Genomic DNA, 24,249 nt, shown 5'->3' with positions numbered 1-24,249 from the left:
TTGAGACCATCTAAAATTACCTCCCGGTTAAAACAGGCTTCTGTATTGGACCACACACATACTTAAAGTAGGAAAGGAGCGAACCTTTCCTTTTCAGATCTATAGGGTAAATTTAGCTGAGTGTAAAATACAATTAGCACTCGTGGGTGTAAGATTAAAGATATTTAAAATACAGTTTTCTTCCACTAATAAGGGCCCCGTATTGTGGTAACCCCAAACTCCAGCGCCATACAAAGCCGCTGAGACGCACTGCTGATTGTATATTTTTTAAATATGGGGAATTGACCCCTACAAGTGGTCTTTGAAAAGATAAGGAATTGCTCCAATCATCATGCGAAGTTTCATATGAGAAATATGGACCTGGGGCTGCCAAGAGCTCCTATAGTTCTGGTGTTAGGCCCTCGAGATAACCAGGGGCTAGCATTGTGATGCTAATCTGGATTCCCATTCTGTAAATTATTTCACAGTCCAGTGTTTGGGTTTGGGAAAGCATCTCAACTGATCTATATAACTCATGATGACCTCGACCATAAGACCAACAGCCCCTCGTTATATGTTCCATCTTGAGATTCTGGTTTCCACCATCAGGCTTATGAGGTGGTGGATAATGTGTAGTAATATTTAAAGACCGTTCATCAAGATGATTCTGAGCCCAGTCACTAGAGGGAATACTGTGTGAAAAGACTCGAAATGCAAAACTATTGTTACCTGCAAATATCTGTATCCAGATAGGAGTGCTAAATCTTCTGAAGTTGGGGCATATTTTCAAAGGGGGGGGGGGGCAGATGGAGCAAATCTAGTAGTGGTGGGTGGCAATCAAACATGAGGTTCAGAAGCTGGAAACCTAAAGTATTATGATCTTGGGGTTCAAGATGGAAAGTAGGTAACACATTCAAGAGTGAAGAGATGCAGAGAAATCAGAACAAAAGTTGAAGATTATTGGATTCTCAACAAATACTTGTGAAGACGTATCGGAAGTAGTGATGTTCGAGGTCATGGTGGTACTCTAGATTGACAAAAAGAAGCAGGCCTCCTACAACCCTTTTCACACTATATGAACAAGAATAGGGAAAAGGGAGGCCAAGAAATTGAGCTACAGAGGATGGAGGAAACTATCTTAGAGCAGGGGCAGCGAGACCAGGTTCAATGCACCAATACGTCTATCCAGGGATCTGTTGGATGCCAAGGTCACAGGGTCAGATCCCAGTATGTCCTTTCAGTCGATTGATTTTCGAATGTCAGTAAAATGACTTGCATTGAATAGGGTAAAATAAATACCTGTGATCCGTCAACAGCACCAGGAGAAAGTCCTCAAGGATTCTGCTCTACGAACTTCTCTTCTATGTTAAGGGTGTTTGCAAAATGAAAAAGAATGAGAAGCAAGGAAAGGTCACTGATGGACTGAGGAGAGGTGGTTTGTCATAGAAAAGAATAGTTTCGTAAAAAGGCGGTATGTTGAAATTTTGTTTCAAACCCTGGATGAGGTCACGGCAACTGAATCTGATGGTAATCAAGTGGTAAAATTATCTTTATTATTCAGTAACTTCAATGTTTCCTCTTTTATTAGTGTCTTCCTAATCCCACAGTTTGTTGATCACATGTTTTTCCTTCTTTGCTTTGTCACTCTTTGCCACTTTGGTTGTCCTTGTGTAAGGTGTGTCTGAAGGATGTTACATGAGATAATGTTGCAAGTTCTTTATTGCAGGATGGCTTGAAGCAATGTCTTGCTGACTTCCTGAAGGACTTGGCCTGGGTTGAGCGTCTTGATATAACAACTGGTTTGGCTCCAGATGTGGCTGGTCTGACAACCGAGAAATCCGGTGTTGACCCAGATGACGACTTCCAGCGAGAGATGAGCTTGTGAGTAGAAGGTTGGCAGAGAGATGGAGGAAGTGGGGGTATTGGTGGGTAGAATGGAGGTTATGGAATATGTCAGTTCAATAAAGGTATTCTCTACCCCAGAAAATGTGGCCCAGACATGGTTTGATAAAGAGCACATCATTCTGCTTTTTTGACAAGTTGCTCCTAGACTGATGTCTACTGCCTTCTGGAAGTAGGGCCCTGTCCCTCTCTGCTGAGCAGTCTGTATTCTAGGATTTTGGTGTCATTTTGAGCTTTTATTGTTTTCTTTTCAAATTCCTGCTGTGGTTGCATCCTGTTCTTTTCACGTCTGCTGTGTAAGAAAAGTTGAGCCTTTCCGGTCTGATAAGTGGCTTGTTATCCCTACTATCATCGGATTACTTTTGGATTATTCAAATTTGTTCTTTTTGGGTCTCCCCCAAATTCTTGATTTCTCGTCCAAGTCATCTGAATTCGGCTGCCAGACTTGTGATGAGTTAACCTGTATTTAGCCATGTTAAACCACCTACTAGCATCCTTCCCGTTATAGACAAAATAACTTTTCAGATCCTAAGCAAATTTTCTTTCATGGTCGCTCTCTCATGTATGTTATTCGGAGATGCTCCAGTTGTTCATTTTCATACTTTCTCTCTGGATGTCTTCTCTTCTTCAACTGAATACCCCCCAATTCAAAAAGATAAAATCATGTGAAACTTCCTTCGTTTGACATTGACACGGTCTTGTTCCCGATCTTTTACTATTACTAATCTTTGGAAATCTTGCTCTTTGTCGCTGCCTTCTAAATTCATGTTTGGGTGTCTGCTGCTTAGTCGCACTCCATTACCATAAAAACTTTGAAGGTGTATATACACTGAACAGGTGAGCGTTGCCCACTTTCTTGGATATGGCGTGTCTGTAATAACTTGGCCGGCGTGTTTGTAGGTGTAGTCATTAGCTTAGGGTGATTTTTTTCAAAGGCATTTTAGGATGGCCTGACAGCATGTTATTCCATTTTGTGTGATCCTTTCCGATGACCAGTATTTTCATGTAGTTTTAGTTCAGCTGCATACAGCGAGTGTGCAGTGTACAGGGTGTACCGCATGTGATCGTTTTGAACAAGGTGCAGGCAGGTGTGTGGTCTGAAGGGTGTGCACCTGGCTCTACATTGAAGAGGGCGGGCAAGTTGTGCGTTCTGTTATAGGTGCACAACTCTTAGATGCAGTGTGAAGGGAGCCCGGGTGGGTGATCTCGGTGGATATCCAATGTGGATGCTACTGTGGTGAGCACGAAGGATGCACATATGGAGTGTGCACTGTGATTGGAGGTCGGGGAGATAAGCATTGTGTAGTTTCAAGATGGGAGTTTGCAGTGTCATGTGGTGTAGGTGGGTGTATTGTGTAGAGGCTACAATTGCTAGTAGATTATTTTCATCACAATTACTCCTGTTCATCCTGGGCCAAGTGGATATCTCTTGCCTTGCTCGTAATCCACTCCCGGAAGTGTCCCAGGCACTCACTTGCTCATTATTGTACGTATCCCTGTTACACACCTCTGTTTCTTTGTAGGTGGTTCATGCTACATAAATCTCTTGCATACAAGGGAGTGTGTGTGTGTAGTGTGCATGATGACTTGCACATTTACGTTGTATTTAGGGTGAAGTGCCCACACTTGAGTGAGTCCCTCTGCCTGTGTTTTGCAGATATTGGCAGTTTAGATGTGCAGTTTGAAGGGTGTTACAGGTAGATGTGACCTGACATCCGCACAGGTTGCTGTATGTCTCAATTATGACCATCTCTTCTCCAGTTATCGACAGGCCCAGGCTGCTGTTCTAGAGGCTCTGCCTCGTTTGAAGCAACATGGAATCCCCACTCGCAGACCGGGCGATTACTTTGCAGAGATGGCAAAAACTGACCAGCACATGCAGAAGGTGAGCATGGGGACTTAAAGAAACTAGTGTGTGGCACTTTATTAGGGGAACAGCCACAGAAGGCTGCTGGAATGTGGGCAGTCCTTTTTACTGAAAGCATTTTGAATCCCCAGTGATTCATGGTACAATTTCAAAGCTCATGTGCCATGGGTGAATACTCTTTCTAGTAACTTCTTGTTACAGATAACTTCCGCCATGGCTCTTCAGTCATCAGTGCTCATTTTCTATATCTGATATGGTTTGCATAATTCACAGATCCGGAAGAAACTTCAAGAGAAGCAGGCCTCTATGGAGAGATCTGAAAAAGCCAAACAGCTGCGAGCTCTCAGAAAATATGGGAAAAAGGTAAGAACTGCTTTTCGGGGGGATTATCAACTTCTAGAATAAGTTTAGAAGATCATTCCAGTGGAGGGGGTGCATTTGGACTTTGCTGTGGCGGAAGGTGCCTCTTACACCAATCCCACCCGCTCTCCACAAATAAACCCTACCTCAAGGATGGGGGCATTTGTCAGGTAGCTGATTGCTTTATTCACTATATAATATTTTGATAGCTGTGTAATGCGGTCCTATCTTGATATCTTTGTTCCTATTATGTCTTGAATCACTAAGGCCGAAGGTACAGTGGTTTGTGAATGGCACCAAAATTTAGCGATGGCAATATATGAACATATTTACATGTTACCCTTTAAGTATTTTTTTTTTTAAATAAACCTGGTTAAATTTGCAACCATTTAGCTTGAAAATGTTTTTTTCCTAACAGAAATGCTAATTGAAAATAATATGCAAAACGCTGACCTATATTTTGTGCTGGTTTGACGTAAAAAGATGAGAAACATGCACACTTATTTAGGTAGGAATGTGGAGTTTTAAAGAAAAAATAATTTGTGTAAAAACACATTCTGTCTGTACAAATCACAGCCCATGGAAGCTATTTTCTGCAAAGTGCAGCAACACTGATCAGAGCTAGTGTTTGAAGTGTTGTTTACCTTTTATGTTAGCCAGACCACACCGACTTAAGGGTGTTGGTCACGCTGGGGGTTACCATTTAACTTGGTTTACATTGAGATCGATTTTAAAGCTGCTCATTGCTATTTTGCACATTTTTTAAACGTGTTGTGTTTGTATTGTGTAATTACTGAAACTAACTTTTAAATTGTGCAGGACCTTTTAGCACTTTCCCTAGAGCGCTCATAGCGCTTACCTGTGCCTCCTCACGCCGATCTCCCTCGCCCAGCCGATTTAGGTGCTGGGGCGATAGACGGCCGCCATCTTGGAGGAAGGCAGGGCAGCGCTCTAGTCGCTGGCTGCCTCCTACCCTCCTCAGCCGCCCATAAATGTGCACCAGACGGCGCAGCGGGCTGGCGCAGCGGGCGCGCCGGATGCGCGCCGAAGTCGCGCCAAAGTCCATCCCGTCTGCGCCTGTCCGTGCCGGATCCGTGCCTCCTGCCACACCCCCTGCCCAAATATCACGACTGGTCTATGCGCCTTCATCCTTAAGAGCACTTCGTCCTTTAGGAAGTAAGTTTTGTCACAAACATGACCCACATTCTCATAGTCTCGCCCCCTCTCTCCTGAGTTGCCCGCACTGCTCCTCCAGGATACCGATTCTTAACTCCAAAATCAACTCCTCGATGTCTGTGATCTCTCCTGCTGCTACTTTCCACTTAGCGCTTATTAATGCCCGCTCCATGTGTAGACATAGGCAGGAAATCGCTGACTTAATAACAGACTTTGACTTGGATGCACTGTTCATTACGGAAACCTGGACGGATGGGGCATCTGACCCAGATTTGGTCATAGCGGTCCCGATTGGGTACACGATACACAGGCAGGACAGAATAGGCCAACGGGGAGGCGGGCTTGCCATCATCACCAAAGATAATTTTCCGATTAGGACCTCCCCCATACCATCCACTACATGTGAAGCCATTATGTTCAGTATTAACTTTACCGCCCTTTTCAATTTTAAAGGTGTGCTGATATATCGTCCACCAGGAGCCCGTGCCCCTTTTCTACTCAGTTTAGGGTCAATACTAGAATCCATAGCACTTGAAGACTCCTTTTCGGTGTTAGGGGATTTTAACTTCCACCTTGAATCAGGCAGTGACGTTGACACAACATGTCTCACGGCTGACATGGAAACGTTGGGTCTGCAACAACTAGTTTCTGCCCCTACTCACGAGGCCGGTCACACTTTGGACGGCATATTTACCAACATTAAGTCACTACACATCTCAGCTGTTCTCCCCTTGCCATGGACGGATCACCATGCCATTTTAAGTAAGTTAGTCATTCCTGACAGCTCCAAGACTAGACTCTCTGACCATACCCCCAAATCGGTGAAAGCGTGGAATGACATAAATAAGGCAGAACTGAAAACAATGCTGGACAGAACACTGCCCCCGTTGTCAGATGACCCCACTCTTGCGACAAACCAGTTTCATAATTGGCTTAATCAGGCCACACACCAGCTAGTTCCCGTAAAAACTATCTCCCGGAACCGAACTTCCCCCAGTGCACCGTGGTTCTCCGAGGAATTAAAAAAGCAGAAACAACTTAATAAACAAAGGGAAAGATACTGGCGAAAGCTTTACGACGTCGAGAGCAAAATAATATACAAGGAATCACTCGCCCGGTATAAACAGATGATTGCAGAGGCGAAAAGAACTTATTACGCCGAACAAATTAAAAAGGCAAAAAACTCAAGCAAAGAGTTATTTAACATCACCAAGCTCCTTTCTGGCAGCATGCAGGATCTCACACCTCCCCCCTCACAACAGCTTTGCGATGCCCTATCTAATTTCTTCTTTACGAAAGTAAATGACATTTATCAGGCTTTCACCCTGAACACTCAAACCGGTCATCAGTCCCCTTCCCCTTCCCCGCTGGAGAATTCGTTGACACGCTTCACCGACCTCTCTATGGATCAGACAAAGATTATTATCTCTAAAATTAAAACCGGCTCAGCACTGGATCCTTGCCCGCTTAAAGTTCTTGCCCCTGTTATGGACACATTGATTCCGGCCATCACTTCAGTCTGTAACGTTATGTTTAGCTCCGGGATTTTTCCCGACTCCCTGAAACACACGCTGGTAAAACCTTTATTAAAAAAAGCCAACCTTAATAAAGACGACCTAAAAAACTACAGGCCTATTGCCAGTCTCCCATTTTTGGCCAAAGTCGTAGAAAAAGCCATGAATCAGCAGCTGTCGGACTTTGTAGAGCAATATCAGCTGCTCGATAACACCCAGTTCGGATTCCGCAAATGTCATGGCACGGAAACCGCCCTCCTGAAAGCGGCTGAAGACATCAGAGCCATACGGGATCAGGGGGGGACAGCAGTTCTGGTCATGCTGGACCTCTCGGCGGCCTTCGACACGGTCGACCACAAGATCTTGGCCGACCGTGTCGGACGGATGGGGGTCCAGAATACGGCGCTGGACCTACTTGTGTCGTTACTGGCTAATAGAACGCAGGCGGTATCCCTAGGACCATTCCAATCCTCTAAGGTGTCGCTGCCGTGTGGGGTTCCACAAGGCTCATCCCTAAGTCCGACACTGTTTAATATCTATGTGTCGGACCTTGCTATTGTCATCAAAGCATTTGGGATGAGCCTAACCTCCTATGCCGATGACACTCAACTGGTACTGGCCATTAAGGGGGGTGGTGATGAGGTGGCCACACGCTTCACAAGAGGGATGGTGGCCATAGGTGACTGGATGGCCACCAACTGTCTGAAGCTTAATTCAGATAAGACCGAAGTGGTCATTTTTGGTCACCTTTATCCTGGCTGGTCATCAGTTTGGTGGCCTACATCTTTTGGAACACCTCCTAGTCCAGCTCTTAAAGTCAGGAATCTTGGCGTCACCTTCGACGTGGGTCTTAGCTTCATGGCGCATGCCAACAAAATTGCAGCCACGGCTCACATGAAACTTAAAATAAGGAAAATCCTACCTTTTCTACCGGACTCAGTTAGGAAAACTCTGATCAGTTCATTGGTGTTGTCCGCCTTGGATTATTGTAACGCCCTCTTTCTACAGGCCCAAAATCGAGTGACAAATAAGATGCAGTCAATTCAAAACGCAGCAGCCCGTCTGCTTTCGGGACTTCCTAAATTTGCACCTGTCTCCAACACCATCAGGAAACTTCACTGGCTGCCGATACGCAGTCGAATTAAGTTTAAATCGCTGTGTATTGTCTACAAGGCACTTAACAATCAAGGCCCCCACTTTCTTAAACATAATCCTGTACGTTACACACCAACTCGTGCTCTCCGCTCCACCCATCATAATCATCTAGTAGTACCACGCACTAGAACAGTCACTTGGGGCGACAGACGTTTTTTGGTTGCCGCCCCAAAACTCTGGAATTCCCTACCTTCTCACATCAAGACTAGTCCATCCCTGCTAATATTCCGTAAACAACTCAAGACCTGGTTATTTGACCAATAGTTAGGAAGGCACTGTTGGTTCACCTGGATGTTGACCTATGCCCTCAGCCAGCGCCGAGACGCCTACGGGTATTCGCCGCGCTTTAAAAATGACAATAAATAAATAAATGAATGTACAGTTAGGTAAACAGTGGGCAATTGTATATTGAGAGTTTACACCCGTTATTATGATGAACACATGTTTCACAGGGACCATAAAATATTCTCCATATTTCATAGTTGCCTGTAAAACATGGATTATAGTGGATATTTACTTGCTTAACCATTCTGTGCCTCTGTCTGTCTAGAATCCAGGTCTGGGTGAGGATGACAGTTGTGCTCTTGTGCATTCACTCTTGACAGTCACACAAAGGAAGCTGAGGTGTGCCCTGCCTTTCCTGATGGACCATCACCAGCCTGAAGGGCCTTCCTCAGGTAGAGGGGTGGGACGAGTTGTCCCTGACACCTGAACAAAGCTGTGCCTGTCCTCACTCAAAACTGTCTCCACCGCCCTGTATTGAGTCTGGAGCCAGGTCAGGGAAAGGCAGTGTCATGTGCACTACAAATTCCTAGGAGACTACTTTCAGGTAGCTGAAGAGCTACCAGTAGCTCACGAGCTACTCATTGGAGAAGACTGCTCTACTGCATTTTAATCCTGATGGCTCTGACAGTAGGAAAGCCCTGTTGAGGAGACTGGAAGCTCTTGTTATGATGAGGAAACCCACATTTCACTGGGATTCTAAAATATTTTCCACATTTAACTGGTCTCTGTAAAATGTGGATTTTATGGCTCTGCATTCTGTTCATTAAAAGCACCCAAACACACAATGCTAATTAAAATACATGTTGCTCATTAACAAGTTGTTTAAAGCGGGTGTACTAATTAATAGATACACTTTTATTTCTCACTTCAAAGGCCAACTTCCATGTTATTGCCACTGAACAGTGTAAGTGACATGCGAAATAGTACCTATTAAACAAACCATGTACTATTTCCCCTTTCTGTCCCCACCACCCTGTATACTCATCGCCTTTTCCACTTTTTATCATGTTGTTCTTTAAAATAAACATTTGTCTTTTCCACTGAAGGTATCTTGTCATTTTAACTTTTGTCTAAAACTAAGTTTATAGGGCTGACTTTCTTCATTTTAGAATTTCAGCAGAAGGACGGATTATCCTTGCTGTAAAGCATCCAGACGTGGCTGGATAGCCAATGTCTCTGTAGAAGTGGCCTTGGAGCATAGCTGTTACTGTTCTCTGTATGTTACACACTGCTTGGGCTGCGGGCTGGAGATTGCACACTTGTGGTATCCATAGGATGAGCTCTGGTTAAATCGTGCTCTCTTCATCTGCAGGTGCAGACTGAGGTTCTCCAGAAGCGACAGAAGGAGAAGTCTACGATGATGGACTCCATTAAGAAATATCAGAGAGGTACTGTCAAGGAATCGGGGAATCTGTAAATATGTTTGTAGCAGAGAATGGTGAGGGGCTGTTGCTGTCAGTGTAGCATTAATTCCAGGTACTTGGTCGTCAAAGTTTTGTAACTGTGGCAGGTGCTGAATGACTGTGATTTACTGCTCTGTGGTTGTGATATGATACTGTTATGATTGTAATGTCTTCCAGGTGCTCAGTGATCTCTGTTGTACTTCTCTATGAATGTCATTTCTTCCAGATGCAGAGCTTTCTCCTGTGTTCGGCTGGGAGTGTAATGTTACTTGATTTCTGGTGTAGTGCTGTGAGTGTACTGTCAGTGTTGCATACCGAGAGATTCTGTGATGTTCTGCTCTGTGGTTGTTATGGAAGTCAAGTGCTGTGTGGTGTTGGATGTGCTGCTGTGAGTATAGTGCTGGTTAGAGTGACCTGTGATTTCTGATTGCTGCTGTGAGTGTACTGTCAGTGTTGCATACCGAGAGATTCTGTGATGTTCTGCTCTGTGGTTGTTATGGAAGTCAAGTGCTGTGTGGTGTTGGATGTGCTGCTGTGAGTATAGTGCTGGTTAGAGTGACCTGTGATTTCTGATTGCTGCTGTGAGTGTACTGTTAGTGTTGCATACCAAGACATTCTGTGATTGTCTGCTCTGTGGTTGTTATGTAAGCCAAGTTCTGTGTGGTGTTGGATGTGGTGCTGTGAGTATAGCGTTGGTTACAGTGACTTGTGATTTCTGACATGCTACTGTGAGTGTAGTGTTGGTGTTGCATGCTGAGAGATGCTGTGGTTTTAATGTCTGCCAGGTGCTCGGTAATCTCTTTGTGTACTTCTCTGTGAATGTCATTTCTTCCAGGTGCATAGCTTTCTCCTGTGTTCTGCTGTGAGTGTAGTGTTAAGTGATTTCTGGTCAGGTGCTGTGAATGTACTGTCAGTGTTGCATCCCAAGAGATTCTGTGATTTGCTGCTCTATGGTTGTGATGTAAGCCAAGTGCTGTGTGATGTTGGATGAACTGTTGTAGTGTGCTGGGTGCTAAGCGTTCTCCTGTGTGCTGCTGTGATTGTAGCAACGTGTGATTTCTGGTGTGGTGGTGTGCTATTAGTGTTGCATACTGAGAAATTCTGTGATTTGCTGCTCTGTGGTTATGATGTATGTCACGTGCTGTGTGGTGTTGATGTGCTGCATGAGTATAGGGTTGGGTACAGTGACATGTGATTTCTGACATGCTGCTGTGTGTGCAATGTTGGTTGCAGTGACAGGCGATTTCTGACATGCTGCTGTGTGTGTAGTGTTGGTTGCAGTGACAGGTGATTTCTGGCATGCTACTGTGTGTGTAGTGTTGGTTGTTGTGAAAGGTGATTGCTGATGTGCTGCTGTGAGTGTACTGTTAGTGATGCATACTGAGAGATTCTGTGATTTGCTGCTTTGTGGTTGTGGTGTTAGCCATGTGCTGTGTGGCGTTGGATGTGCTGCTGTGAGTGTAGTGTTGGTTAAGGTGACAGGTGATTTCTGATGTGCTGCTGTGAATGTAGTGTTGGTTACAGTGACCGGTGATTTCTGACATGCTACTGTGTGTGTAGTGTTGGTTGCAGTGACATGTGATTTCTGATGTGCTGCTGGGAGTATAGTGTTGGTGTTGCATGCTGAGAGATTCTGTGATTTGCTGCTCTGTGGTTGTGATACTAGCCAAGTGCTGTGTTGTGTTGGATTGGCTGCTCTCCTGATGTAGTGTGCCAGGTACTGAGCTTTCTCTGTCCTTCCCTTCAGGTCTCACTGACAGGCTGGATTTCCTAGAAGGAGATAAAATGCAGCCGCCCAAGGGAAAGCCAGGCGGAGGTGCTATGCAGCGGGCGAAGAAGGGGTGAGTCCTAGAATGCCATTTTCCCTAATGCCAAGTATAAGAATGGACGATGAGCCGAGGGGCCTTATTACCTTGAAATGTTCAGAAGGTATATTGTGAAGAGCGGCCCATCTGGTGTTTCAAAGGCTGGCGGTGACGGTGACCATTTATTTTTATTTTTGTTGGTGCATTTAGGGTAGTGTTGAAAATCAAATCTGTTGTCTGTTTAAGGTTCCCTGCTTTTTGCACATTGCTCTTGGAAGTATGTTCATATTTTTTATTTATTTTTTATTTTACAGAGTTTTGTATAGTTTTAAAAGGACTAAGGGGAAAGCACTGTGTAGATGCGATGCACACAGAGATAATCACGTAGTCTTCACCGACTGGCTGGTCAGGACTCCTGCCTCCCGTCTTCCCTCTGCCCATTGGGTTTTACCAGTACTGATCTCTTTCAGCTCATCTATGAACACGTGGCTAGTCTTCCAACACTCCGCTACAGGTGCTCATCATGGGCGCAGTGTTGAAAAGCTAGTTGGGGGTAGACTTGGAGATTCCCAAGGGGGATTTGGTCCGCCACCAGGCACAGCCCGGTTTTTTATTCAGATCTTCTGTCATATTGTGGCATTAGAGAATTGTGGAGCTCATTGCTTTGTGCAGTCAGATCATGCATGTGCACCTCGTGATTGAATGGACCAGGATTCAGACTGCCTCCTTGGTTTGTGCCACTGCCCCATCCCTACCTCCTCCAATCGTCCTAATTGCTGGTTTCGCACTGGGGTCGAGACAATCCTCTCCCCATATTGTGATTTGCAAGTTGTGGTCCCTCTTTTTCAGGTGCACAATCTGTTCTTTGAATTACGTGCTTCAATCAGTGTGCTCAAGTTAAAGGCAGTGTTTTTGGATCCATAGGTTGTCTTGGCATTGAGAAAGTGCCTCTTTTTTCATGGTTAGCCCTCCCTTTTGCCTGGTTTGATGTGGTTTCAACTGTAGTGCCATCGAGGTCCCCTGTACCAGTTGTGCTTCCCTAAAAACATATCCCCAATTGGTGCTTCTGCCCCTGTAAGTCCCTAGTAAGTTGTACCCTGGGTACCTAGGGTTTGGGAGCTGAAGAGGGTCCCCTGGGAATCCCCTCACTGGGGCCATGCACTTGCAAGGGCATGTGAGAGGAAAAACGACAATGTCAACATGGCACCTTACCTGGGTGCCAGGCCAGCTAGCATTGTCTGAAGATATAGGCAAGTCACCCCTCTAGCAGGCCCCACAGCCCTAAGGCAGGGTGCACTACACCACCGGTGCGTGCAGATCTGCATGGGCATATATGCCCTACACTATTAGGGTCCATTCCTTAATCTTGTAAGCGCCAACGAAGCCATAGAGAGTACATGGGCTGGAAACTCGACAACTTGAATTCCACAGTACCACAATGGCTTCACTGAACAAAGGAGTGTTTGGTACCATACTACTCCTCTCAATAAATCTACACCCATGCCAATGTGGGATATATTGTTCCATGTACTCAGAGGACACCTCAGGGGTGCACCCTGAAAACCTACTAACCATGGTGTGGTCTCTGTCTGGCTGAAGGCAGCCAGCCACCACCAAACCTGTTTCTGGACCAATGGATGGAGAGCCCCTGCTCTATAGGACCAGAAACAATGCACATCCTGGGAATAGGTGTCATACCTCCTCCCCCAGGATGGGCCAGTGCTCGAAAGGGGAAGTCAGCTGCTGGTTTACATGTCCACTTTGGACGGTAAACTGGCTTGGAAACTTAGGAGAATAGGAGGTGCACCCACCTCTTCCAACTCCACCCCCTAAGGTGGGTGCGAGGTGAAGCACATCTATCTGAAAGAAACAGATTATTATTAGATTCCTTACCTTAGAATATCCCCAGGCGCCAGACTGGATCCGGAAACTTTTGCGTAGCAATACCCCTGCGTGTCGTCTGCGGCTCCGCGTCCGTCTTCTGCGTTGTTGGCGCCGGGATGACGTCGCCGGAGTATTTAGACGCCGCCCTCGCGCGCTGACGTCATTTCTTCTTTCTTCCACGCTAGCAAGCGCAGATGCAGAAAAAGTGGTACCCCTTAGTACATTTTTGACTAAACTTTTTCGATCATTTTTGATCCTTTTCGAAGTCTAACGACTCAAACGGTGCCGGTAGGGTTGACAGGGTTTAAACCCTGCGCCGACTGATGTCGGTTAGCGACCCCCACCGCCTGTGTCTTCCTTGCATGGGCCTCGACCACGACGACCAGGCCTGCTCCGACTGTCGAGCCCTGACGTCTACAGCTAGGCGGGAGCGGTCCCGCAAGCGACTCGAGCTCCGGCAGTCGGCCCTGCGCCGCTCGAGGTCCCGGTCCGCGAGGAGGTCGAGGGACCGGTCGTAGGGTCTGAGCCACCACAGCTCCAAGAGTAGTCCTCGGTCTTCGGGCTCGAAGTCCTCAGGTAAGCACAAGAAGTCGATGAGACGTCATCGCTCTTCCGACTCCCCCCGACGCTCGCGTGACGCGGCCGGGGGTTCAGGCGACACCGCCCTCGTGGCTCCGCCGGAGCCGTGGGCGTTGCGACCTGCTTCATACCCGTCGGTCCCTGGGCAGAACGCGACGCCTGGGGAGATCGAGGCCTTCCTCACGGCCATGAGGTCGCTCACTCCTCCGTTGGGCTCCGCGGTGCCTTTGGGCCCAGCGGCCCCGACTGGGGGACCCAGCGGGTCGGGCGCTTCGGCCCTGATGCCGTCGGGTGCTTCGGCCCCGACGCCGCCGGTGACTTCGGTCCCGGCGCCGCAGGCCCCAGCAGGATCCAGGTCGTCGCCGGTCGACCTCACGACCTCGCCGGCCCCCAGGGTGTCACCCCCGGTGCCGCCTCCGGGCAGCGCCGTCCCTGATCCCTCCCTCGATTCGGGTCCGATGCTGGAACGGCGCCGCTCTCGACACCAATGCGAGATTTCTACTTCTATGACCCGGCCCCATCCTTTGGTCCTGAGTCTCAGGAGATGGGTGGTGAGGGGGATTGGGAGGGGTTCTGAGGACCCTCTGGCACGGGAGTGCCAGTCTTATCAGGACTGGACAGGTGAGCTAGGGGAGGTCAGTGGTCTGGACACCTCGACGGACACTGGTTTTATCTCACTTCCTACCGTGGCTACGGAGGAGGGGGCTGCCTATAGTGTGGTGCTGACGCGGGCGGCCAAGGCCTTGGGCCTGGAGCTCCCCGTCGCGGCCGTGAGGACTAACCTCCTCACTGAGGTCCTTAAACCGCAGGCAAGCTCGGCTGAGCCTCTGCTGCCGATTAATGAGGCCTTGTCTGATGTTCCTCTGGGCACTTGGTCCAAGCCCGCTACAGGTCAGCCTGTAGATAGGAACGTGGCCAGACGCCACCGCCCAGCTCCAGGCGACTCCTGCTTCCTGTCCACCCATCCCACCCGAGAGCCTGGTCATCCAGGCATTCCCGACGGCTCCTCCCTTGATCGGGAATCCAAGAGGTACGAGCAATATGGGAAAAAGGTATTCTCCTCCCTGAGTTTAGGGCTGCGGTCAGTCAACACCGCCTGCCTCTTGGGCCGTTCTACCCACTCTCTGTGGGACACGGTCGCCGACGTGCTGCCACAATGTCCGGCGGAGGTCCAGACTAAACTCACCCAAGCCCTTGCGGAGGGTCGAGATGCAGCACGGTACTCCATCCGGTGTGGACTGGATACCACGGACTCACTGGGCAGAGCAATGGCAACGACAGTGGCGATTTGTCGCAACGCCTGGTTGAGGTCCTCCAACTTTTCTGCTGATGTCCAGAACACCCTTATGGACATGCCGTTTGATGGCCGTCGCCTCTTTGGCGACATGGCAGACCATGAGCTTGAGCGCTTTAAGAACTCCAGGGCCTTGCCGCGCCAGCAAATGGCTGCCTTTTGCTCCTTTCGTGGCCAAGGAAGGGGCGCCCCCACATGTCCTGCCAGCCACGGGCCGCAGACTACCGTCCAGCGCGATGGCGGACGTGGGAACTGCCATGGCGGCGGTCGGGGACAACGGCGAGGCCAGTCCACTCCCGCCCCTGCAGCATCTGCCTCAAAAACCTTCCTAGTCCGAGCTTTCAGGCCCATGCGACGCCATTGGGAGGCAGGGTTCGCCATCACCACTCTCACTGGCGCACTGTCACTTCGGACAGGTGGGTGCTGCAGATCGTCCGAAGGGGCTACTTCCTCCCCTTCGAGACGACCCCTCAAGCCATGCCACCGCAACACCACCGCGTATCGGGGGATCATTTGCGGCTCCTGCAGGAGGAAGTTACGGCCCTCTTGGCCAAGGGGGCCATCGAGCGCGTTCCTGGGCCGGAAGTAGGACGTGGTTGCTACTCCCACTACTTCCTGGTACCCAAGAAGGGCAAAGGGGGCCTACGCCCTATATTGGATCTGAGGAACGCCAACGGCTTCCTCCGGAAGGAGAAGTTCAAAATGCTGACACTGGCTCAGGTCTTAGCTGCCCTAGACCCAGGAGACTGGATGGTAGCGTTGGACTTGCAGGACGCGTATTTCCACATCCCCGTCCTGCCGGCCCACCGGCGTTACCTGTGGTTCACGGTAGGCCACGAGCACTTTCAGTTTACCGTGCTCCCCTTCGGCCTTACCAGCGCCCCACGGGTGTTCACGAAGGTGATGGCGGTGGTCGCAGCTCATCTGCGCAGGTTAGGGGTGTCAGTCTTCCCCTACCTAGACGACTGGTTGTTGAAGGCGGGCTCGCCCCAAACAGTCGTCGGCCACCTCCAGACTACGGCGGATCTCCTGCTCCAGCTGGGATTTTCCATCAATGTGCCGAAGTCACACCTTTGCCCCTCTCAGAAGCTCCTTTTCGTCGGAGCGGTTCTCGACTCGGCGCAGTTTCGGGTTTACCCGCCCGAACAGCGGGTTCGGGATATACAGGCTCTGATTCCGATCTTCGGGCCGTTCTCCCGAGTTTCGGTCAGGTTGACGCTGCGGCTTCTGGGGCTGATGGCCTCCTGCATCCTTCTGGTGCATCACGCACGGTGGCGGATGCGGGCTCTGCAGTGGGACCTGAAGTTTCAGTGGGCCCAGCATCAGGGCAACCTGTCCGACCATGTCCTGATCTCGGAGGGCACTGCGAGACAGCTGCAGTGGTGGCTCACGGACCGCGATTGGGTCAGCGGCAGATCCCTCTCCCTTCCCCAACCGGAGCACGTAGTTGTGACGGACGCGTCCCTCCAGGGCTGGGGAGGTCACTTGGGAGAGGCGGAGATCAGAGGACTCTGGTCTCCGGCGGAGTCCCGGCTCCATATCAATCTGTTGGAGTTGCGGGCGATTCGTCTGGCACTGAAGGCATTCCTCCCGTCTGTCCGAGGGAGTGCAGTGCAAGTGTTCACGGACAACACCACCGCCATGTGGTACTGCAACAAACAGGGCGGAGTGGGGTCGCGGACCCTTTGCCAGGAGGCTCTGCGTCTCTGGCAATGGCTGGAACATCAGGGCGTGACTCTGGTGGTTCAACACCTGGCAGGTTCTCTGAACGCCAGGGCGGACGAACTCAGCCGTCGGTGCTCGATGGATCACGAATGGCGTCTGAACTCGGACGTGGCGCAAGGCCTCTTTCTGCGATGGGGAGAGCCCTGGTTAGATCTATTCGCCTCCGAAGAGAACGCGCAATGTCATCAGTTCTGCGCCTTGGAATTTCCAAGGCTGCACTCGCTCGGAGGCGCTTTTCGTTGCGATTGGAGCTGCGGTCTGTTCGCCTTTCCGCCTATACCACTTCTGCCCAGAGTGCTGCAGAAGATCAAGCGCGACCGGGCACCAGTCATCCTTGTAGCTCCGGACTGGGCACGAAGGTACTGGTATCCCGACCTACTCAGTATGTCAGTCGATCCCCTGGTTCGTCTGCCTCTTCAGGAGGATCTTCTGTCGCAGCAGCAGGGGACGGTCCTCAACCCGAACCTGTCCAGTCTCCACCTCCATGCTTGGAGATTGAGCGGCGACAGTTGAGGCCATTTGACTTGCCTCCTGAAGTTTGCAACATCATTCTGGCAGCCAGGCGTCCCTCCACAAAGTCGGTATACGCCTACAGGTGGAACAGATTTGTGGCATGGTGCACAGCAAAGGCTGTGGATCCCCTCAATGCCCCTCTCTCTGAGGTTCTCCTCTTTCTTCTCTCTCTTGCCCAGCAGGGCTCTGCTCTGGGGACTGTCAAGGGCTATCTTTCAGCTCTTTCAGCCTTTCTGAGGCTGCCTGACCAACCTTCTTTGTTCAAGTCCCCTATCGTTAATCGATTCCTGAAGGGCATCACTCATACCTTTCCTCCTGTTCCCTTCGTGATGCCTCAGTGGGACTTGAACCTGGTTCTACGTTTCTGATGTGCGCTCCCTTTGAGCCACTTCACAACTGTCCTCTTCGTCTACTTTCTTTGAAGACTGCCTTCCTGGTAGCCATCACCTCTGCCAGGAGAGTGAGTGAGCTCCAGGCTCTGTCTTGTAAGCCTCCTTTCCTTTCAGTCCATCCGGACAAGGTTGTATTACGGACAAGTCCTCCTTGCTTCCCAATGTAGTCACAGCCTTCCACATTGGGCAATCCATCACATTGCCCACCTTCTTTCCGCCTCCGCACCCCTCGAGAGAGGAGGAGAGGCTCCACCGTCTGGACCCAAAATGTGCGCTCTCATTTTATCTGAACCGCACACAACAGTTCCGGGTGGATGATCAACTCTTTGTTGGGTACGCGGGCGCTAAGAAAGGGAAAGCGGTGCACAAGCGGACCATCTCCCAGTGGATTATCTTGTGCATCCAGGCGTGTTACTCCTTGGCTAAGAAGGAACCCCCTGTTGGGCTGAGGGCTCATTCCACTCGAGCCACGGCCACTACAACTGCCTTGGGCCGAGGTGTGCCCTTGCAGGACATTTGCCAGGCAGCTACGTGGTCCTCGCTGCACACGTTTGCTAGACACTATTGCCTGGACAGTCCAGTCCGGAGGGACGGCTACTTTGGCCGTTCCGTCCTCCAGGACTTTCTGGTGTGATTATTGGTTCGCAGACCCACCACCACGGGGATGGTATTGCTGGGGTATCTATTCTAAGGTAAGGTATCTATCACTAACGTGTCTCTTTCAGATGCTCAAGTTACTACTTGTGTAACGATATATCTGTAAGAGACATTAGTTAGTGATAGATTCCTTACCGACCCACCCATCCTCCCCGTTCTGCGAACCGATATCTAGGGTTAAGGTCATCCCCTTTCAGGGCCGTAGTTTCTTGGCACCAGTGTTGGTTTTTGTCATGGCTCTGCGCTTCTGGCGCGGAAAAGCTGTGGCTAAGAACTGACGTCAGCACGCGGAGGCGGCGTCTAAGTACTCAGACGACGTAATCACGGCGCCGACGACGGACGCGGAGCCGCAGACGACGCCTACCGACGCGCAAGGGTACTGCTACGCAAACGTTTCCGGATCCAGTCTGACGCCTGGGGATATTCTAAGGTAAGGAATCTATCACTAACTAATGTCTCTTACAGATATATCGTTACACAAGTAGTAACTTGTGCATTAAGCCCTGTTCACTTCTGGGGAACCTCTTGACTCTGTGCATGATATAAACACCCAGTGGCAATACCATATACAGAGCCAGCTTCCTACATTGGCCTACTCTGATTGCATGCAAGTGTTGATAGTTCTGGTCGGTACATTCCAGATATGCTAACAGCGTGGCTTTCATTCTCATCAACTCTTAGTGTCCTCTCAGTATAGATCGCTCAGTGTCCTCCCAGTATAGATCGCTCAGAGTTTCATCTGATGGGAGACCCCAACTCTTGAAGCCTTTGTGATTCAGTGGTCTCCATTTTGTTCAGAAGTTAATCCCAAATCTGGCCTGTTAGTGCCCAGGCTGAACTTTTCCTTCTGGATGCGCAGGGATTACGGAGTTGCTGAGTTACATGTTCAACTAGTTTGACAGACCTGATCATCTATACCACTAAGATCATCTCCCTGGCGATCCTCAATGTGTGATCTAGAAAGCGAGATGCTCCTCCAGATGCTTCATGAGCCTGGTGTTTACTCTTTGCCTGAATTTTGATTCGCTGACTGGATCCGCATGGTGGTGGGATGCCCTCTTGATCTGCTGGACAGAGTGGTCGTCATGTCAGTCAGAATTTTGTGCCTTGCCCTGAAACCCAAAGCTTGGCGTGTAGGTACCGGAGGAATATTTCTCAATTCATGCTAAAAACGCTCACTTTTATTAAATAAATATATTCCTAAAGCATGATGCAGTAGTGCACTGTCCTTTACTGGCCGCACATTTCCATTGAAATGGCCTCAAACCTTGACATACACCTCAACTGATACAACTGTATAGTGTACAAACAATGTGTCAAAATCGGGTTCCAGCAAATATTTCTTATTTGCACATCACCAAGTGAAGGGTCCAGATCCTATTAAAATGTTTCTTTCTATTACACTTCAGAAGTTTGAAAAATATATTTTGGAATATTTGTTAAGCTCAGTTACAAAGCTATTTTTAGGGAAAAAACCTGAAAGCCTTTCATTTTACCTTCTTGTAAACCAGCACAGTTGTTAAATGGTTCACTTTGCTTTACTTTCTGTGGCTGCAAAATTGGAGAATTTTGCAAACCCCTGTCTCCAGGATGAAATGAGCAGCAATTTGTAAGAGGACATTAGCTATCTTTGACCTCTGTCTTCCAAAGCACAGCTAATGGGACAAGATAAAAACTAGATTTAAAGGCATCTTTATTGCTTCTTCACTTTCTTACTGAAAAGGACACCTTTTCTATGTCGTCTCAAGCTGTTTCGTCAGAACAGATGAGTAGGCCCTAAAAATAGCCATAGCGAGTGGGAGAGTAGATTTGTCGTGGCCAGTTAGTAATATTAATTGAAATTGAAATTGAGTAGTATTTATATAGCGCATGGCTACCCGGAAGCATCCCAGCGCTTGCAGTAACAGCAGTGAGGTGTGGAGCCAGTTAAGGAAAAAGTAGTGTTTTTAAGGATCTGCGAAAGGAGAGATGGTTGGGTTCTGCTTGCAGGTGGAGGGGAAGGGAATTCCAGAGTCTGGCGGCATTGAGCGAGAATTGCCGGCCTCCACTTCTAGCCTTCCTGATCCTATGGATGGTGGCCAGGTTCATAGTTTTTGATCGCAGGCTTCTGTTTGGCTCATAGGGCTGGATAATATTATGAAGAATGGGGGGACCAGTTTTGAATAGAGATTTATGGGCAATACACAGGGACTTGAATTTGACTCTCTCCTGGACTGGAAGCCAATGGAGTGATTTCAGGGCAGGTTTGGCGGCCTGATGTTTGGGGGTGCCCAGTAAGAGTCTTGCAGCCCAATTCTGGATAGTTTTTAATTTGGAGAGGGTGGCGACAGGGGCACCTAAATAGAGCGCGTTCGCATAGTCCAGCCGGGATAGGACAAGGGCCTGTACCATGATTTTCCTAGCCTGAAACGGCAGGAGAGGAAGAACTCTCCGAATCATTTTCAGGACACCGTATCACGAGGCGGCCGTCTTCCGTCCCTGGGTTTTGAATGTAAGATCTTGGTCGATCCAAACACCCAGACTCTTTAGCTGGGTCTTGGGAATGGGGGCTGAGCCTGGGGAGGGGGACCATATTTCCTTTAGATCAAGGGGAGAGTGATTACCCAGGATCATGATTTCACTCTTTTCCTCATTTAATTTAAGAAAGGAGTCGCTCATCCAACTCTCAATCTCTTCCAAGCAGTAGTGCAGGCATGGGGTGGATCCATGAGGCACTCTGCAGCAGAGGGGTGTCTGTTTAGAGGTCACCTCACTGTCAAAAACGTAGAAGGATCTGTTGTCTAGGAAGGAATGTAGCCAGGCAGTTTCAGTGATACCTAATTTACTAAGCCTATGGATTAGAATAAAATGGTTTACGGTATCAAAAGCCGCGCTAAGGTCAAGAAGGACCACTGCGGTGTCCCCGGGATCTACTATTTTTCTTGACTCTTCCACTACTGAGAGCAGGGCGGTTTCTGTTCCCTGTAGTGGGCAGAAACATGTCTGGGACGATGGAGGAGTTTATGGGTCTCTAGAAATGAAGATAAGATAATGAATTATAATATTTTTCGGTGATTTTGCTAATCCCTGGGAGCAGGGAAATGGGGCGGTAATTTCCCAAGTTGGCAGGGTCAAGACTGGGTTTCTTCAGCAGAGCCCTTACCATGGCTTCCTTCCGCGCATTAACTGTGGATGGTTTAAGTGGACACACAAATTGTGTCCCTTTTTAAGGCCAAATCACAGCTGTGCCCTATTGCGACGAGGGCCCTCCCTTCAGATGGAATCTTGCTACTTGTCATGATAGTGTTGTGACTTTGTTATGCTGCTAACAGTATGTTCGAGGCATGTGGGCTGCTAAATTCATATCTTGTGCATAGATCGCCGCCTAGTGTTGGGTCCGGATGATTGCACTTGTTGTCTTGGAAGAGTTTTCGAAGTATCATGAGATAGGTGACTCCTCCCTTGGACTACAGTGCACATGGGCATCCTCAGATTGTTTTTTTCCGCCATTGGGTTCGGATGCTAACTCCTATACTCCAACTTCGGAAGCGAAAACAAAACTTTTCTAAAGGCCAAAAGGCCTTCGGTTCGACGGTATTGTTCTTGATCGGGACCTCTTTACTCGATTCAACCTTCCATCTCCAAGCGGTCGTCGACGCGGGCTTTGGGCCTTTTCGACGCCACATGAGCTGACCGTCGATGGGAAGAAGCCCATTTAAAAGGTGCCCGCAATGCCACACCAAGTTCCCACATACTGATAAGCACTCCGTATGCAACAAGTGCCTTTTTCCAGAGCATAAAGAGGAAAGCTGTCCAGCCTGTGCACAGTTACGATCCAAGAAAACTATTCGGAACCGACGTGCAGCCAGGTAAGAAATGCAGCGACAGGCACCAGACCCGGACAACATCTTCGACCAGGAACTACAAGAGACGCCGGACTCGGACCTAGAGATCGTCACCGTAGAGGACTACTCGGACTCCGATGACGAGATCCCGCCGGGGCAAATCGTGAGTACCCTGCCCCCGACACCATCTACCCCAATAACAGCTCAGGTCAAGGCCTCGCCAAAAGGCCTTAGCCAAGATCATAAAAAAGTTTCGATTGCCCCGCCATCCGGCTCGGCTCCGAAACCTTCAGAAACCCCAGGGCCCAGTAACATCGTCCCGAAGAAGGTTCCAGAGCCAAAGAAGGTCGCCGACCCGAAGGGCGTCGATCCGAAAGCGGCCGTACAGCCAAAGAGCGTTGAGCCGAAAAAGACTGTCAACCTCAAGAGGGCTGCACACCCCAAAACTGTTGACCCGAAACACGTTGTCGACCCGAACAAGCCTTCGGCACCGAAAAACATCGATCCAACAAAAGGCGCCGTACCGAAGCACGCGTCCAAGCCAGAATGTCCTCTCGGACCAAAAACACCTGATCCGAAGACCCCAGTCGTTCCAAAAAGGTCAATCGACGCTCAGCCGAAAAAACTAAAAACTCCAGTCGATACCAACAAAAACATCGACTCAGGAGATACCACTTCTCCGAAGAAGCCTAGGGAGCACAAAAAAAGCGTCTAACCGAAAAACACAGTCGACCCGAAAAAAGGCCCGAGCCGAAAAAGCCGGTTCCTAAACCTAAAGTCGTCTACAAATCAAAGCCTAAGGTTCAACCCAGGACTGTTGAGGAAGAACTCTTCCACTCCGATCCCTCAGATGACCATTCAAAAAATGTTATTGACCCACAGGTAAAGTTACCATCCTGCATAGGAAAAAGAGGCCTTTGGACTTTGAACCACAGTCCCCCAATACAATGAAGAAAAAGGACTTTGGGACTTCTCCTTCTAGACCCTTCATTCCTTTTCAACCTATTATAGCTACTACTCCTTTCAATCCTTATATTCCTTACTCTACCTCTCATCATGGGGACGACGAGGGTAACACAGGGGATGAGCCACAGTCTGAATATGACTTCCCACAGAACACTGACCCTCAGGAACCATGGGAAGAGCCAACTAAACCCTATAACACCCATCCCATCCCTGACATGTCCTCTCATCCTACTAAACCGTCTCCTACCGACGACAGTAGTTTTTAATCAGCTCATAGATAAAGCTGCACAGTTCCACAACGAGGATATGCATAATGACCCCATTGAAGAAGACTTCTTGTTTGACACCTTCCCTACATCTGAAAAAAGTGTCAAAACCTTTCCCATGTTAAAGGGAGTTCTGAAACATGCACCTGACATATTTAAGGACACAGCCAGGGCACGGGTAATCAACCCCAGAATATAGAAAAAGTAAAGGGCGGCCCCTACAGACCCTACTTACATCAAAGGGCAGTTACCACTTGATTCACTGGTAGTGGCCAACGCACGTAAAAGGGCCAACTCCCAAACAACCGGGGAAGCACCTCCCCCAGACGAAGAGTCAAAGATACTAGAGGCATCAGGGAAAAGAGTAGCGGCACAAGCCTCCAACTCATAGAGGATAGCTAATACACAAGCTCTAATGGCTAGGTACTACAGGGCACATTACGACCAGCTAGAGACCCTAATGCAACACCTACCTGAGCCTTTCAAAGCACAAGCCCAAGATCTCATACAGGAGGGAAAATTCATAACAAACGCCTCCATCAAATGCGCGCTTGATGCAGCAGACACTGCAGCTAGGTCAATCAACACTAGCGTTCTACTCCGCAGACATGCATGGCTGCGTATTTCTGGTTTTAAAAATGAAGTACAGTCCACTACCTTAACCAGCCTGTTAACCAGGACTTTCTGTTTGGCCCTGAAAAAG

At 48.9% G+C, this 24,249-nt stretch overlaps 1 protein-coding gene across 2 annotated transcripts in view; it reads left to right on the top strand.

Moving 5' to 3' along the window:
- EBNA1BP2 (EBNA1 binding protein 2) overlaps nt 1-24,249 on the top strand; it is a 117,427-nt gene that overhangs the window by 67,503 nt on the left and 25,675 nt on the right. For both annotated transcript variants that reach the window (XM_086952183.1, XM_086952182.1), the window contains exons 4-8: nt 1,706-1,860; nt 3,643-3,766; nt 4,022-4,111; nt 9,551-9,626; nt 11,389-11,482. In XM_086952183.1, the coding sequence (XP_086808309.1) occupies nt 1,706-1,860; nt 3,643-3,766; nt 4,022-4,111; nt 9,551-9,626; nt 11,389-11,482 (539 nt within the window). The remainder of the gene's footprint in view (nt 1-1,705; nt 1,861-3,642; nt 3,767-4,021; nt 4,112-9,550; nt 9,627-11,388; nt 11,483-24,249) is intronic.

The sequence above is a fragment of the Lissotriton vulgaris genome, chromosome 1_1 (assembly GCF_964263255.1).
Source record: "Lissotriton vulgaris chromosome 1_1, aLisVul1.2, whole genome shotgun sequence".
Classification (NCBI taxonomy): Eukaryota; Metazoa; Chordata; class Amphibia; order Caudata; family Salamandridae; genus Lissotriton; species Lissotriton vulgaris.
The sequence above is the reverse complement of the archived record's forward strand: the minus strand, read 5'-3'. Positions and strand labels throughout refer to the sequence as shown.